Source organism: Monodelphis domestica, chromosome 5 (assembly GCF_027887165.1).
Source record: "Monodelphis domestica isolate mMonDom1 chromosome 5, mMonDom1.pri, whole genome shotgun sequence".
Lineage (NCBI taxonomy): Eukaryota > Metazoa > Chordata > Mammalia > Didelphimorphia > Didelphidae > Monodelphis > Monodelphis domestica.
Genome location: NC_077231.1, coordinates 120,867,024 through 120,884,836, shown reverse-complemented (window position 1 = coordinate 120,884,836; position 17,813 = coordinate 120,867,024). Strand labels below are relative to the sequence as shown.

The 17,813-nt window shown below is 40.1% G+C and overlaps 1 protein-coding gene across 7 annotated transcripts in view; it reads left to right on the top strand.

The window, feature by feature from the left end:
* The first annotated feature begins 292 nt into the window (after positions 1 to 292).
* The window catches only part of PEX5 (peroxisomal biogenesis factor 5), a 34,951-nt gene continuing 17,430 nt past the window's right edge, over positions 293 to 17,813 (top strand). For 2 of the 7 annotated variants that reach the window (XM_056799182.1, XM_007503688.3), the window contains exons 1-7: positions 293 to 455; positions 1,141 to 1,372; positions 1,471 to 1,506; positions 2,005 to 2,137; positions 2,355 to 2,486; positions 15,006 to 15,111; positions 15,829 to 15,919. In XM_056799182.1, coding sequence (XP_056655160.1) covers positions 1,226 to 1,372; positions 1,471 to 1,506; positions 2,005 to 2,137; positions 2,355 to 2,486; positions 15,006 to 15,111; positions 15,829 to 15,919 — 645 coding nt within the window. In that variant the 5' untranslated portion in view covers positions 293 to 455; positions 1,141 to 1,225. Of the gene's footprint in view, positions 466 to 557; positions 1,373 to 1,470; positions 1,507 to 2,004; positions 2,138 to 2,354; positions 2,487 to 15,005; positions 15,112 to 15,828; positions 15,920 to 17,813 lie in introns of those variants that run through there. The other 5 variants (XM_007503689.2, XM_007503687.3, XM_056799181.1 and 2 more) reach the window with 4 other exon arrangements.

Below are 17,813 nucleotides of genomic sequence, written 5' to 3'. Positions count from 1 at the left end.
CCGGGATCCTTCCCAGTCGCGCCGCAGAGTACAGGCAGCCGTGACCCCTTCAGTGCTGAGGCAGTAACCGACGCGACACGGCGCGACGCTCCGGGAGGGGCGGGCGCTGATCCCGGAAGGCCTAGGCTCGGAGAGCAGGGGGTGGAGAAAGGAGGCGAGGCTATGCTCCGCAGGCTCGAGGCCTCCTCTTTAAGGGGACTGCCCCTCCTTAAGAACCCAGCCCCTCCTGCGCCGCGGACCTCGGTCCCTTTAAGCGCGCACCCCGCTGAGCCCCGCCCCCTGACCACCTTCCTTTCCCTCCTCTTCAGCCCTCGGCTCCTTTAAGCGCGCGCGGACTCCCCCCCCCTTCTCCCCTCTTCCCCTTCGCCCCCTCCTCTCTCTATCCTCTGCCGGTTCCAGGCCTCCGCCCCCACCTCGCAGCCGCACCCCCGCGCCCGGAGCAGGTCTGGCGGTCGGTGCGTGGCGGTGAGCGCGAGGGGCCGACGGGGAGCTCCCTCTCGCCCTTTCCCTGTCCTCGCGGGACCCCGGGGGCGGGGCTGGAATAGGGGGAGGAGGCAGGAGGGAGGGGGATTCAGGTGACGTGTGTGTGGGGGGTATCCCGGGGCAGACGGCAGGCCAGGAGAGCGAGACCAGGTGTGGGTGCCGTGGGCAGAGGGGGGAGGACCCAGCCCCATGGGGTAGGGGGGTCTTGTTGGTGGTCCTGGAAATGGGAGTCATCTCTTCTTCCCGTCGTATCCATTCTAGACCCTGGAGGACACAGCCCAGCACGGCCCCGGGGTTCCTAGCCTGCCCTACCTCAGGAATGTCTCGGGCTTGGTGTCCCCTGGGATCTAGAGTCTTTGAGGGGGAGATAACCGAGCCTGCTGACCTCTGGCCTCTGACCTTTGGCCAAGCAGCTGCTGCTGGGCACCCCTCCAGCTGCCTGATACCTGAGGATAGGGAGGCAGCTAAACAGCCGCCCTCTCCTTAACCCGATCAGGCTTCCTTCCCCAGTGGGAGGACCGGTGGTCGGACCCGGGCCTTGGTGGGGGAACCTGCCAGAAATGAAGGCTGTGGAGAGAGATAAAAAACCCAAAAAGAGAGAGATGACCAGCTTGCTGTGATGCAGAGAGGTTCCTCCTTTTCTTCCCACCATCCTAGGGCTGCAGTTGGGGTAAGGGAGTCTCACCTAAGACTGTGCTGAGCGGAAAACTTGCTCCTGCCCATCAGAAGGTCTGCAGTCAACATGGCAATGCGGGAGCTGGTGGAGGCAGAGTGTGGTGGGGCTAACCCACTCATGAAGCTGGCAGGTCATTTTACCCAAGACAAAGCCTTGCAGCAAGAAGGGCTGCATCCTGCCCCATGGCCCCCAGGAACGCCAGCACCTGAATCAGTACGTATTTTTAAAGTGGGAAGCACAGGCTGGGTTGGATATGGGGGGAATTTATGTACCATAATAAGGAACTGTGCCCTCATACCTCTCTCACCTAGGTCTCCAAACCTTTGGGAGTGGCTTCTGAAAATGAGGTAAACATACAAGTCTCCTTTCTGCCACCTCTTCTCTTGTCTCCTTGCCCCAGTGGAAAGAATGTGGGAGTCACAGGACCTGAGTTCAAATCCTGTCTTTGCTACTTACTACCTTCGTGACCTTGGGCCTCTGAGCCTCACTTTCCTCAACTGCAAAATGAGGGAGTTGGAATAGGTGACCGTTAAGGTCCTTTATGGCCCTAGATCTATGCTCCTGTGATCCCTTTTTGCCTCTTTGCTGTGTTGCCTCTAAATCTTTCTCATTCCACTTTTCCTCCTTCCCTGGCCTGATATACTTTGGCTCCTACTCTTATCCTTTTGCATGCTTCTGACCCTGAAGTTTCTAGATTTCCTGGTTTCTGTGTCTGTAGTTTCTGTGTTCCTTTCTCTTACCTGTAGTCTTTGTATACTCTAGTTTGCAGGCCATGGCTCTTGGTCCATTCTCATTTTGAGCACAAGAATTTTCCCATTATTTTTTAATGATGTTTCTCCCGACAGTTGGTGGCTGAATTCCTTCAGGACCAAAATGCCCCACTTGTGTCCAGGGCTCCCCAGACCTTCAAGATGGATGACCTGTTGGCAGAAATGCAAGAAATTGAACAGTCTAGCTTCCGCCAGGCTCCCCAGAGAGGTAGGTCCAGGGTCTGAAGGGAGAGGAAATGACCAATTTTTGTGCCATTTTGGGCATGGGAAATCCTTTTCTAAGGGCTGGTTGCAGGCAGAGGACTTGAGGTACAAAAGAAACAGAGGACATGGCATTATCAATTGAACTCAACTCAAGTTGCTGGCTTTGTGTTTATTTTAAAATTTTTTTCACCTTTAATTTTTTATTCATCTCTTTCTTTTAGCCCCAGGTGTGGCTGACCTGGCACTATCTGAGAACTGGGCCCAAGAATTCCTGGCAGCTGGAGATGCAGTGGACATAGCTCAAGATTATAATGAGGCTGACTGGTCTCAGGAATTCATATCTGAAGTTACAGGTGAGGCTTTAAATGAGGGAGTATGTAACCCCCTTCAATGAAACAAGTCAGTTTCATTCCCTCCTCTTCCCCACTCCCCATGTATGCAGTTTCAGCAGCTCTATCCTTAGGTCCACTGGTTTAATTTTTATAGGAAGTTGGGCCTTTGACTTCCATCAAGGTCAAGTATTCTTAACCTGTGGACCATGAACTGTGTTTAAAAAAAATACTTTGATAACTATATTTTTAAAAATAATTTAAAAATAGAATTTATCATTACTTTTTATTTTTTCAATTAGTGAGCACTTAAAAATCAATATGTCCTATCATGACCCTGCCACTGGACAAATTTTTTTAAAAGTTCTCAATACATAGCTTGTATAGTCCAGCAAAACAAATTTCTCCATATGCCATATCTGAAAAGGCATCTCTTACTCTGCATTTGAAATTCATTGCCCCTGACAGTTACTGAATGGCTGATTTCATCAACATTCTTTTGAACTGATCTTTTATCATTGCATTGATCAGAGTCTTTCAGAGTTGTTTTTCCTCTATAATGTTATCATTTTATTATAAATGATTCTATTTCAGCTCACCCCACTCAGCATTAGTTGAATGGAGGTCTTCCCAGTTTCCTCTGCAATTGTTAATGTCATCATTTCTTATAGCACAGTAATATTCCATTTATTCATATATTACAGTTTGTTTTCCATTCTTCAGTAGATGATATTCTCTTAGTTTTCAGTTTGTGGCTATCACAAAAGCTATTCCTTTTTTTAAAAGATTCTTTCATTTTGTTGGGATTTAGGCCTACAAGTAGTAGTATACCTTGGTCAAAGGGCATGCACAATTTGGTAACTTTCTAGACATAGATCCAAATTGCTTTCTAGATTGGTCGGACCAATTCACATATAGCTCAACCAACAGGGGAAAAATATAAAAAGTATACTTTTTCCCATAGTCTCTCTAATATTTGTCATTTTGACCAGGCTGATAGATAGAACTTCAAAGTTGCTTTAATTTACATTGAATTCTGAGTGATTTAGAGCACTTTTTCATAGAATTGTTGTTTGGATTTCTTCCTTTGAAAATTGCCTGTTCATATCCTTTGACCATTTATTTATTGGGAAATGGTTCTTTGGCTTATAAATTTAAATCAGTTCCTTATATATCTTGGATATGAGACCTTTATTAGAGAAACTAATTGCAAAGATATTCCCCCCCCAATTACTTGTTTCCTTTCTAAAATTTTTACTATATTAGATATGCATATGTAAGAATTTTCAATTTTATTTTATCAAAATTGTCCATTTTATTTTGTGTGATCCTCTTTAATACTCGTTTCAGTCATGAACTCTTGTCCTATCCATAGATCTGAAAGGTAATTTCTTCCTTGCTCCTCTAATTTGCTTATGATGTAACTTTTTATATCTAGGTCATGTTTCTATATGGACTATATCTTGGTGTATGGTGTGCAGTGTTGGTCTAAACCTAATTTCTACCAAGCTTCTGTCCAGTTTTCCCAGCAGTTTTTGTCAAATAGTGAGTTCTTCTCCCAATAACTGGGATCTTTGGGTTTATCAAACAGTGTGCTACTGTGTTTGTCTGCTTCTGTATGTTGTGTATCTAATCTGTTCTATTGATAGACACTTTATTTTTGACCAGCACAAAATCTTTTTAATAATTGCTACTTTATTGTAGTTTGAAATCTGATACTGACAATTCCCTACAATCTTCCCACCTTTTTTCATTATTACTCTTGAGATGATTGTTCTTCCATATGAATTTCATGATTATTTTAATGAGATATTCTATAAAATATAAAATTCTTCTAGATCTATACAGTATTCTTTTGAGAGTTTGATCAGTACAGTAAGTTAATTTAGGTTGTATTGTCATTTTTATTATGTTGCTTTGACCTACTCATGAGCAATTAATGTTTCTCCAATTATTTGGGTCTATCTATATTTCTGCTGAGTTTTTTATAGTTAGGAGAACTATTTTTTAAAACTATGTATTTTATGCCTTTAAAAACATTATCCTAAAAAGGGGTTCATAAGTTTCACCAGACTGCCAAATGGGTACATGGCACAAAAATGGTTAAGAAACTCTGATCTATATGATGGCAGGGCTGTGAAACTGGTTTGGGACCAAGTAACTGGTTTGTTATTAGTGTCTGAGAAGGTGATGATCCATTGCTCTTTGGAGACCAGCCATAAACTAGGGATGTAGAGAGCTAGAAGTTGGTCAAGGTTCTAGACACTCATCGGTAGTTTCCTCACATGGCAGTCAGGAGTGCAGAGCCATCTCTAGATAGGTTATGAGGTTATATGTTCTCTTGGCTATGTTGCCTAGTCACTTTGTATATGTTTTGGGCCCCTTAGAACTTGAGCTAGGAGACTCCCTAGGATCAGGGCAGTGACAAGAAGGCTATGGGCATTCTAATTTGTCTCCTGAAGTTCAAGAAGTATGGAAGAATCTCTGCCTCTTCTGTTCTTTCCCCTGGTGGTTGGTGGTTCAGGAAAAGAGCAGAGATTTCTTGAGTAGTGTAGTAAAACAGAAAGTTCCTATTCTGCTCTTGCTCTTTGGGAGAACTGAGGGATTTGTGGAAGTAGGTGCTGGGGTTCTGTTAGGTCATTTAAGTTACCACTACCCTCTAATTCTAGGTTGTGAGAGTGGGAGTAGGTCCTCTTCTGCCTGTTGTTTTTTTTTTCCTGTCTTTCTTTGGTACAGCATATCTGTGAGGTTGTCATTTTCTTTTGGAAGGATCAGAATTTGATTGGCAGCAAACCATCTGGAAAAAATAACCCCACAAAAATGCTACATGTACTGGCATGGGAAGCCTTTTCTGGGGCTTTCTGCATTTTCTGTCAAATTTCTGGTGTTCCCTTCTTCTCATTCGGGGAAATAATACCAATCTTGAGACTCAGTTAAGCCAAATTACCTGAGAGCATTTGTAGAGGAAGCTGGAGGGAAGTCAGCAAATAGCAATACTGGTGGGCTGCCTCAATTTGGACTCTGCCACCACAGACTAGATGCAATATGACAGCCAGAGCTAGGCTAATATATATAAAAAGATCTGGGCTGGAGCTGACCCCTTTTTAAAAAAGTAATCAGTGATTGATTTAAGTTATGTAAAAAGGGAAGATGCAAAAAAGAATGGAAAAGATGGTGGAACAAGGTGATTTCCCTCATCGATCCAATGATATCCCATAAGACTCTCTGTCAGATGCTGTTCTGTGTTTTTAAGCTTTGTTTGATATTGACACTCAAAAGATACAAACCATATGTTCACCAAAAGCCTTTGCCAGTGTCATGGAAGATGGCCTTTGATGGACTCTAAAAGAGAGATTTGATGGGAAGGTTTTCTGAATGTTTCTGTTTGTGAATGACATTATGCTGGTTGCATTGAACATCAAAACACTTGGGGGCCTCTTCACTAAGATGCCAAGTGGATGAAGACTTTAAAACAAATAGAGAAAGACAGTACCATGTCACAGAAGCCAACCAAGGAGACTTTTAAGGATTATGTAAATATGATTTACCTGGACTATAACATACAGTTGGATGGACAACCTATTGAATTATTCTAACAATATACATATCCTGGGCAAACACTGCAGAGGATAGTGAGTTGAACCCAGAATTGGATAGTGGATAGTGAGCTGAAACCAGAATTGGCACCAGGTGGAGATTAGGCTGGAATTGTGTTTGAATATGCATACCACACTTTCAATGCTCCCAAACTACTCCATGCCTCAAAAAGCCCATCTTTTCATTAACACCAATATTTTCCTGGTGATGCTATATGGCTACGAATAGAAGAATACCTTGGTCACGAGAGAATCACAGTAACAGAGAGCTGGTAGATGTAAGCCGCCTGCAGCACGTGAGAAGCGGTGCAAAAGACACGTTTATGATGCAGAAAAGGAGGTAAGCCAGGTATATATTAAGAGTGAGCCAAAATAAATGGACATTATGTAGAATTGGGAAAGGAGGCAAAGGATACCTGTGTAATGTTAGGATGAGATTATAAGCGTCTTGACATACTCTGCTATGTCAAGGGATGTAGACTTTTGTTTATGGGGATAGCCAAACAAAGATTAGAGGCGATCCCCAAAAGAAAATAGGTAATTCTGGTAACATGAAATTTAAAAGTCTTCTGTAAGGAAAAAAATTAGCACAATGAAGATAAGAAGGAACATTTTCGATCTTTATATTAACTGCCTGTGATGAGGATCTGGTTAAGGGTATATAGGGAACTAATACAATTATATAATACAAATATAACAATATATGTATATAATATTATATAAATATACTATATATCAGAAGTCATTCCCCATGTATAAGTGGTCAAAGGACATAAGCAAATAACTGTCAAAATCACTCTAATTCCTTGTTTGACTGTCCCTTGACATAGCTGATTTGGTTTTCTTCTAACTTTTTTAGAGAGGTTAATGTGGCATAGTAGCTAAAGAGCTGACCTCAGAACCAGAAAGATCTGGATTTATGTCCTGCCTTTGACACGTAACTTGGCTGTGTGATCCTGGGCAAGTCACTGACCCTCTTAGTGTATTAGTCACCTCTCGAAGACTAAATTGTGGAGAAGGTGCTGACCTGCATTGGTAGAGGAAGTTTCCTCATTAGAAAATTTATCTAAGCCACTTAAATCACAGATCTAGTTCCCATCCCTGTGACCTTTAATATTCCAGTCCCATATTTCTTTTGAGATTGTTATAGCATACAGTATTATGCATTGGGGTTTCCCTTTTTTTGCTACTACATAGAGTGCTGCTTGGACATTTTGATATATATTGGAGCTTTCCTCCACCAAGCCCTACATTGATGCCTACTCATGTAGGAGCCCAGGGTTTCTAAAGGTTATGATAGCAGACTGGTCTCTTATAGGTTCTATCAAGCTGGAAAGACTTGAAAATGATCTTGGTAGCAGACTGTCCTTTTTTTGAGAATTAAACCAGCTCATGATGGAGAGGTACATCTGGGCTGGACATCTAGTGATAAAATTTTTTTTGGCTGAGGCAGCCCATAAGAAAAAACTGTTAAATGTCCCTTAGTTGTATGTGGCCTTTTCCTGCTCCTATAATGATTCAAGTAATAGGAAAAGTGTAATGGGGATTAAGAATCACAGCAACAAACTCCAGTTTTACTGTTAATATTCTAAATATGAGCTCTTTGTCCAGTGAGCAAGGAGTTGGTGTATTTTAAGAGCCAAATCATACCTATCCTAATAGTCTTACTATAAATGAAAGAAGAAAGAGGGAATAGTTTTTGCAGAGTCAATGAAAGAAGTTAACAGAATTCTACAAGAAGCATTTCATGGGACATTTGGTCCCCACATAGTCTAATACTAATGCTGTTTGCCAAAAGGACATCATTGTAATGATTTTGCTTATGCTCTGATATCTTTTGCTGAGGGTAAAGTAGAGAAATTCTATAAAGAACTTGATAATATCCTTCAAATAAAATTATCCACTACCCCTGTACTTGATGGTGTTAGTGCAAAAAGAAAAGATGAGATTGGGGAGAAATATATGGGAACATGGTTCAGGAGAAAGAAATGAGAGAGCCCAAAGATGTATTGCTTACATGGAAGCCTCATACCACAATATTATCTACATTTTCTTTTTTAAAAAATTAATAGGTGCTGGATATGGTGAAAACTAAATAAAACCATGAAGAATGTAATAGTTGTTTTTTTTTTTTAACATACTGGAAGAGAAGTTCCTGTGGTTATCCCTGAGTCAGCTGTATGTTTATAATTAGGCCACTGATTCATTAGAGCTAAGATCAGAATATGTAAAGAACGAGAAAGAAAAGAAAAACCTAACAATAAAAAAAGGAGTGCAGTTAAAATGATTAGTCCTGAATTATTTAAACTTGTTACCAAAAGTTAAAAATAGGAAATGGACAGTAGAACCTATATCAACACCAACTATAATAATTTCATCTAGAAGCTTTTAGTTTTATTTGCCTCAAGGAGACCAAAAGAACCCAGTAAGTCCCACAGTTGGCAAACATCTGACTTGCTGGTTTTCCTAGCTGTCCAGAACAAAGAGTGGATAGAATTTAAACTTATCTGTAAAATTTTACAAAGAAAGATGATGGATGATTATTAACATTGTTGTCTCATAAAACAAAAGCAATGGAGGGCAAAGCCAGTTTAATGAAAGTTTAGCATGAGATCCAACTAAGCGAAGTCATCTTAAGGGCATCCAAGAATGAAAATGGAAGGAAGACTACAAATGGGAAGGGAGTGGGGAGTAAACTATTTGCAAAAGCCATTTTAACAAATTTTCTCTATCAAGGATAGTGGAACCATCACACTGGAAACCCTAATATCACTGTTTACAATGTGGACTGTATAGCAATTACATTAAACAATACAACATACATCAAGTCGATATAAGGGAACTCTGTCCTGATGGAGATACAGTTATGAGAACATTGAGGGAAAGATACCAAAGGTGAAGGAAAAAAAATCTCAAGACTCTTAATATTGGAAAAAAAAAAGATGATTAAGCAGACATTAATTACTACCAAACCATATGTCTACTTTTCCATCTATTCAAAATCTATGAGAGTCATCTGTATACAAATTAGAGGCACCAGTGAGGGTATTAATAGAGAATAAGTAGACTTTTGCAAACTGTTCCAACAATGGATCCCATCTTTGCCATTTAATAATCAATTTAAATATGTAGAGAATATAACACTATTCTTGGTATTGATTACCAAAAAATCATTTGATTCAGTAGAACACACTACAGCCTTATACTTTTTACAGCAAGGTATCTCAGAATCATTTAGGATCCTTGGAAGATTTAACAGCAGAAACAACCTTGTTCTATGACTCTCTGATAAACATCAAGGGAGGCAAAAGTATATGTTTTTCAAAGATTTTTGTTGTTATTATTTTTTGGGGGTTGATTTTTGTTTTTGAGACATCTTCCATAGGTTGAAAGCTGTGCAGCCACTCACAGACAGGATCCCAATGATGATCTGTAGGGAAATCCTGACTTGCCCTTCTTTTCTCATAAGGGCTTTGTCACTTCTCCTGGTGTCCTTCTGCTTCCAGTAGCATACCAAATGAGTTCCATACTTAGAGAAGACACTCAATGAAGCTCAGAACCTCAAAAGGATTGCCCTCTTGTGCCACTATACCCAGCCTTTACCAAAGACTTTGACCATTGTGGTGGAGGAGATCCCAACACAAATTTCCCTGTGATGATGAGATCCTCCAACTGCTCTCATTTGCAGATGAATGTGCTGGTTGCATTAAGACTGAGTACATTGCAGGGCCTTCTCAGAGCGATCTGTAATCACTCAAAAAAGGAGCTCAGCCTGCCCATATATATAGGAAAGAAAAAATAGATGAAAGCTATCTTGATCAAATTGTCCATAATTTGTCTATCTGGTACAGATACACAGTGAGCTGCTTCTAGAGTTGAAAAATAGCAGTGTTTAGGAAATTGAAGAACCCTTTTACTATTATGATTTTCCATACAAAGGCCCATCTTTTCAGTACTAACACTTTAAAGGTATTGCTGTTTGGTAACAAGACATGGAATACCAGTGCCTCCTAAGAGCTAAGGATGAATATCATTTAGAGAACCTTGGAGAGCCTCATGGTATCAGCTGACTATACTATATAACCAATGAGAAATGTTGATGAACATGGATAAATAGTATCATCAAGAAATTGAATGATAGGAAGAGAAGATGGGATATTCACATGACAAGAGCAAGGAATGACAGGTGGCTAGCCAGAGTATTCCACTTGTGTCCTTGCAATGTCAGGAGGAAATGTGGAAAGTGTAATAAGTAGTAACAAGGGACTATATTGATTGAAGCCTCTAATTCATTTACTTGGACCCTCTTGTGAGGAATTTTTGGTTGAACCTAGACAAAAGAAGCACAGAATAGGCAGATATAGGTTGGATTGTGATCTCTACTCAAGTCTCAATTAATGAGAGCACAGATTCATTTGAGTATATTGGAACTTGCTTGATCTCTGAATTCCTTGGGGGTATGTACTCAGTAGTAGAATTACTGGGTCAAAGGGTCATTGTGTTTAAACACATTTCTTGCATAATTCTAAATTGAAATCCTAAGTTATTGGAGTGCTTTCCAGGTCTGCCATAAATGTACCTATTTTCCTGTAACCCCTTCACCAATGACTTCTCATTTTTTTCATCTTTGCTAATTTGCATGGTGTGAGGTAAAGTTTCAGACCTGTTTTAATTTTTATTTCTTAGACTGCTAGAGATTTGTAGCATATTTATTTTTTCTCCAGCTGCTCCTGGAAGGCATGAGAATAGATGTGGGGGAGTGAAGCTATTTGGTTTCTCCTTTCCTTGAATAGTCCCACTCTAGAGGAAGCAGTACTTTTGTACCATTTTATAGAATATTTAGTAGATATTAGAAGAAATGTATTAAAAAGTAGGAGGAAGCTAGTTTTTAGGTACTTCTTCATTCTTTCTCTTCCCTACTCTAGTGCCTTCTCATCTTATTTGCTTTTACAGAAAGGAGGTTATATTATAAAGAGCCCCATCAATAGAATAGGGCCAGCCCAGGGAAAGCTAAAGAAAGTTTCCCTGTAATAAAAAATGCTTGGACACTTTGTGCATTATTAATGTGACTTTGTTACAAGTGGACAGTATATCAAAGGCAGAAACTTTCACAGGCAGAGAATGTTACTCTTTTTTAAAAAAGTGTATCTAATAGATCCCTTGCTGACCCTAATTAGTCACCAGCCTACCCCATAGTATTTGCCTGGAGAGAGGTGACTTTTTCAAAGCTAATAAAATAATGGGGTCTGTTTCCTATAGTCTTCTTTTAAGATAAGTTACTTTGTGGCCTTCCCTAACTAGCTCTTTTGAGTGTTCTACAATTGAATTTCTCAAAAGTGGCATATGCTGTAGTTTTATGATAACTTCTTGATACTAAATAACAGGCTACTGAGGTTGAGGGTGGAATGTTGAATAGTGAATGACTAGAAAGCAAGAAGGGAAGGATTGGGGGTTATTTTATTCATCAATGAGAATGGGGCAAGTGGCTGGATGATCAGCAATCAATACAGTAAGCACTTACTGTAATTCCATCATCAGGGGCACTGAGGGTGGGAAGGGGAATACAATTGAATAGAATGGGATCTGACCTTAAGGAACTGTTTTGAATTATAAGATCATAGAGCTAAGAAGGGGCTTTAGAAGTCATCTAAAGTTGCCCTAATTTTTTTTTTACTGCCTAATTTTCATTAGGAATAAGGTAAAAGAAATGTTGCCTGGGAGAGCTAGGGAGGAATCCTAGGTAATATTTTCCCTTGATGATTTCTTGTAAGGTGGTCTCTAGGCTCTTTTTTTTTTTGATCCTGGCTTTTAGATATTCCAATGGTTCTTAGATTATCTCTCCTGGATCTATTTTCCAGGTCAGTTTATCCAGTGAGATATTTCATATTTTCTATTTTTTCATTCTTTTGATTTTACATTATTTCCTGTTGTCTTATGGACTCAGCATTAAGATTAAAATGGAGTACCTGAAACTAGGGGACAATGTCTTAGGGCAAAAAATGTGGGGAACATTGGTTTTTATATGTTAGATATTACTTAATAGTCATAGATTCAAAGGGATAATGGAAGTGCCATAGGATGTTCTGTTTGTAATTTTCTATGTAGTTATCATGTACTACTTCTACTATAAGAAGAGTGATAGGTCATATTTTCTAGTATTCAGGGGTCACTACTTTTAGCCCTATGGTGTGTGTATGAGCCTTTGAGAATTCCTTTCTCTTCATGTATCACTGCCCAGTTTGCAGCTCCAAATCACATAGAAAAGAATTAATTCAAATTAAAGTGAAAACTAGATAACAAATATTTTTCATGTTCTGTAGTTCATAATGTTATATTTGATCAAGTAATAATCATTTGCTTCATATTTTTCTCATATTCTATAGGCAGGGGGAAATGATATTCTTTAAGATCAGGTATTATTAGAACTAAATGATATTATCAATCATAATACTATATCTTGATTTCTCTTAAGGTTTTCTTCCAAAGAGTTCAGCATGTTCTTGATATTTTCTAATTCATATATGTGACATACCTGGGGAGTAGAAGAGTACAATTTGTACTTTTTTTGGTTTTGCACATAGAGAAAAGGAGGTAGATAGTGAAGGAAGAGAGGAATGAACTTGACCTACGTTGCCTGTTAAGTGGAGCATAGAGCCAGGAGTGCTGTAGAATCTAAGAGTCTTGATTATAGCTCTCCAAAAGGTAAAGAGAGAGAAAGAGAGTGTCTGTATGTCTGTATGTGTCTCTGTCTGCCTATCTGTGTCTGTGAGTGTGTGTCTGTATAATTAGATTCTATTTTGATGTTTGCCATTACTTGAAAACTGCATATTGAATAGATTTTCTGATGATCTAGTTACTTCTGTTGCTAGTTTAGGGAGGTGTGGACTTCCTTAGATAGAGGTTAATTCTTCAGCCTTATTTCTCTCCTAATTTGACCTTTTGGATCAATCCCTCTATACTTATTTCTGGACATGAGGAGAGTAAAGGACAGAGTCCATTAGTGTAGAAGACTTACTTTCAGTCTGTCCCTATTTGTATATTAGAGCTTTCCCCTTCCTTTTTCATCAGGATGTTGGGTACTGTTTGCCTTTAAGAAAATGTACTGAATGAAAAGATTTCAGAACAAATGCTCACAGAGCAGGGTTTAACAATCTGGATAGCCTGACTTCTAGGTGGCTTCTTTGCTTCTCAGATTGTCTAGGAACACATTAACTGGTAGAACTCACACCGCTCTTCCTGCTGGGGGCATATGGTTCCTACTCTAATAGCATCCTTTTCAGAATGTGTGTTAGGTAATGTCCTTGGACTCCAAAAATTACTGAGAAGACAAAGCAGATAATGACCTTTTGTCAGTTCTTGAGTCTGAATAGGGGGAGAGCAGGTTAGGCAGTTTGTAATAAGTAATGGGAAAGGGGTCAGTGAGGTGGCTCAGGTGATAGAGAGATCTGGAGATGGGAGGTCCTGGGTTCAATTCTAGCCTCAGACACTTCCTAGCTGTATGATCCTGGGAAGGCTACTTAACCTCAATTGCCTAGCCCTTATTGCTTTTCTGCCTTCAAATTAATACTTTGTATTGATTTTAAGACAGAAGGTAGGGAATTAAAAGGGAATGGGGAGGCTTCTGCCGCCTTATAATCCTTTTCTCCTAAATGAAGTTATTCACCATGATAATATCTTATATTTTTATAGAACTTTGGGTTTTTAAACATGTTTTATTGATACATTTTGTCTGTCATAGTCCTTTCCTATTTCCCTCTTTTGTGAAAGAAAACAAAACAAATCTGAATCAATATACATAATATTCTTTCATAGTAATTCCCCACCCCTCTGCCAGGAGGAGGTATGTCTGTTTCTCTCTTTCCTGGGACTCTCACTGGTTTTTCTGTTACTCAAAAGTTTGATTTCCTTTTATTCATCTTTTTCATTCACATTTTTTTCAGATATTATATATAATTTTTCTCTTGATTATTTAATTTGGTCTCAGTTCATATGAATCTTGCTATATTTCTCTGAATTTTGTCCAATTGCTCTTTTTTTCTATGTAATTATACTCATTTGCATGACATTCACATAGCATAGTTTTTCTCCAGGTCATTTCCCAATTAATGGGCACCTACTTTGCTTCCAGTTCTGTGCTGCCACAGAGAGGGCTGCTAACATACATATGCTATGTATGTTGAGCCTTTGTTTCTGTCTTTGACATCCTTGGGGTACTGTTCAGTAATGGCATTGTTTGGATATTTTAGTTTCTTTTCTTTATTTTTAGCTTTATTCCAAGCTAAATTCTACTTTACAGACTATCTTCTCATAGTCCCTTCAGTAATGATTGTTTCTAATTGTTTGCCAGTTTTCATGGTTTGAAGTAAAACATTAGAATTTTAATTTGAATTCCTCATACTATTTCAGCTTGCTTTTATGGGGTTTTTTGTGGTTTGTAATTCTTTTGAAAATTGTTGCTCTCCTTTTTCCCCTCTCTGCTGGGGTTGACTGTTTCTGTCATATATTTGAATCATTTCTCTATTTGGTACTCTGAGTTTTATAGAGTACTTTTTCCTCTAGCACTTCATTACTTCTCTGTGAGGTAAGTAGTGTAAAGATTACTCTCCACATTTTACAAATGAGAAACCTGGGGATCGAGGGATTAAGTATCTTGCTTAGAATCACACAGCTGAAAAATACCAGAGCTGGGATATGAGCCCATGCCTAATACTCATAACTGTGCTGGTCCTGACCTCCCTGTGTGGCCTCATGCCTTGTTCTTTGACCTGCAGAAACCTTCCTCTAATTTCCTGAAAGTGGAGATTCATTAGTATGATTAGTCCAGGGAAGTGAATAGATTTTTTGAGATACAGGGGATAGGGAAGCCAACTAGTCTCTACATAGTATTCTTCACTTCCCCATTTTCTGGCTGACCCTATTGGTTATCCAATCTCCCTAATCTCTGCAGACCCCTCATCGGTGTCCCCTGCCCGCTGGGCTGAGGAGTACTTGGAACAGTCAGAAGAGAAACTCTGGCTAGGAGAGCCTGAGGGAACAACCACCACTGACCACTGGTGAGTCCTGGCTGTTCCTTCCTGTACTTTAGAGGAAAGATTTCAGGCAATATTTTTTATCCTTTCCACCATTGCTCATTCATATTTATATGCCATCTTTTCCAGCCTTCTTATTTTACCTTAGTCTCTTTAATTTTTCTTCCTTGTATTATATCCCACATAGAATCTCTTAGCTCACCATAAGTCTTGAGCTGTCTTAAGACCTTTTTTGTGTCTGCTATGATTCCACATTCCTTCAAGGTTGGGTGTTAGGAAAGGAGGGAGGAAGGATTAAACCTGATAATGTTCCAGTGTGCTGGATTTTTTATAAATATTATCTCAGTTGATCCTTACAACCCTGGAGGGTAGGTGCTATCATTCCTCATTATATATGCATATTATAATAATATTAACAATATATAATATTATGGTTGAGGAAACTGAGGAGACAGGTTAATTGACTTGCCCAGGGTCACACAGCTAGTAGGTGTTTGAGCCTAGATTTGAATTTGGGGCTTCCTGGCTTAAGATCCAGAGCTCTATCCATTGTTCCACCTAGCCTTAGAGAAGAGAAGATGATAGAATATGGGATTCTGCTTTTCTTCCATTCCTAATTGTCTCCTTTTAATATATGTATACATTTCCCTTTCATTAAGAGAAGAAACGTATTGCTTAGGGCTGGGAGTGGGTAAGGAGTATGCATGAAGCATCAGACCATTCTGTCTTCTTCTGGCCCAGGTACAAGGAGTATCTTCCTGATGAAGATCTGCAGTCCACTGCCAATGACTTCGTGGCCAAGGTGGATGACCCTAAACTAGCTAACTCTGAGGTGAGCCTCACCCTGCTGTTTCTGTTCAGGGAGCTGAGCATGGAACACGGGGCAGGAGTTCTTTAACTTGATTCTGTCCTGGGAGAGGGAGATAAGACAATGGGTCTTTCCCTATGGTCCCTTTCATTCCTGTCTGCTCTTCCAGCCTGCTAGCACTGCTCTGGTCTCACTTCTCTTCAGTTTTGAGCCCATAGTTGATCAGTTCTACTCCAGCCTATCCTCTGCCCTTGGATCCTTTGTCTTCATTCACCCCTTGCCACACTCCACCCCTGGCTTAGAGCCACCATCTCCCTCTTTGAGCCTAATTGCATGCTGCTCACCCAAGGCTACTAGACAGTTACCCAATCATGTCAAAAAGTCTGCTAGAATTTTGTTGTCTTGTTACAACAGGCCATTTATGGCTTCATGGTGATATTCTTAGCAACACTTTTATTCTCCTTTAATTCTTATACTCCCTTCCAATGGCTTTTCTTTCCTCAAGCCTATTGTAATACCCTTAGGACCTCACCTCCCATTTTACTGAGAAACAGAAGCCATCTGTTTATATTTTCTTTTTTTCCCTATTAGACTCCTCAGAATTCTTCTGGCCTGTTCCTTCATTTCCTTCAGTTTCTGAGGAAGAGGTCACTCTTTTTTTGCTAAAGGCAATTGCTCTATTTTAGTCTTTGATCATACCCCTTTTATGAATTTTACTCTCTCTAGTATACTTCCTTTTCCTCTCATTGCCAATCTCTTATCTGCTGCAGCCTTCCGTGTGCTACAGATATACACAATCCTTAAAACTCTGCTCTCTCAAGCTATCATCACACATCTCCTCTCCTCCACAACCTAATGCTCATAAAAGTGCCCACACTCTTATCTCTATTTTTATACTTCCCACTTATTTCTCAACTTTCTTTTCTTTTTTTATCTTTTTAAACCCTTAGCTTCCGTCTTGGAATCAATACTGTGTATTGATTCCAAGGCAGAAGAGTGGTAAGACAATAGGGGTTAAGTGACTTGCCCAGGGTCACACAGCTGGGAAGTGTCTGAGGCCAGATTTGAACCTAGGACCTCCAGTCTCTAGGCCTGGCTATCAATCCACTGAGCTACCCAGCTGCCCCCTATTTGGCTTCTGGCATCCTCCCCTCTCTTCTCCCCCCTTCTTTTCTGAGTGGAGATTTGAAATTGTGTCTTCCTCACCCCCAAATCTGGTGCTCTGTCTGCTTTGCCCCTCTGTTTATCAGTTGGATGTTAAGACCAGAGAACTGATGGTTAATCAATAGACTTTTCTTTATCCTCCTATTTTTTCCCCTCTTCTACCCTGTTAAGCAGTTTTTCCTCCCAAGCACACTTATTTTTCCTGGCTTCTATGTCATTCTTCTCTGGATTTTCCCCCTACCTATCTGGCATTTCCTTCTTGGTCTCCTTTGCAGGATAGTCATGTATTTCCCAATCACCAGCCTTGGGGCCTCTCAAGGCTCTGCCTTGGGCCCTCTTTTTTTTCTTTTTCTTTTTTTCCAGACTGTCTCTATCTTGGCTACCTCATAGATGTGATCTTTAGTCTCCTAAATTATTGCCAACACCTGTGCAAAGTCTCTGCCTGGATATCCCACCATCCTCTGAATCTCAACTGATCCAAAATAAAATATGCTGCCTCCCCCTCTTCAGTCTACTTTTCCTTCTACTCACCTGCTTGTTTCTTTAGGCAGCTTCTGTGTCCAGTCCCCAAGGTTTGCAACATCAGCCATGGTTTACTCTTTCCTTTCCTTCCTCTCCAACCCTGTCAGTTACTGTCTGGTCAGTCCTACCCAAACCCTAACCCTTATATCCCTTTTTTTGTTTTGTTTTTTTCCTGGAGAGGTTGCCAGTACCCTAGTGGAGGCCCTTAAAATTTCTCCTTTGAACTATTGGA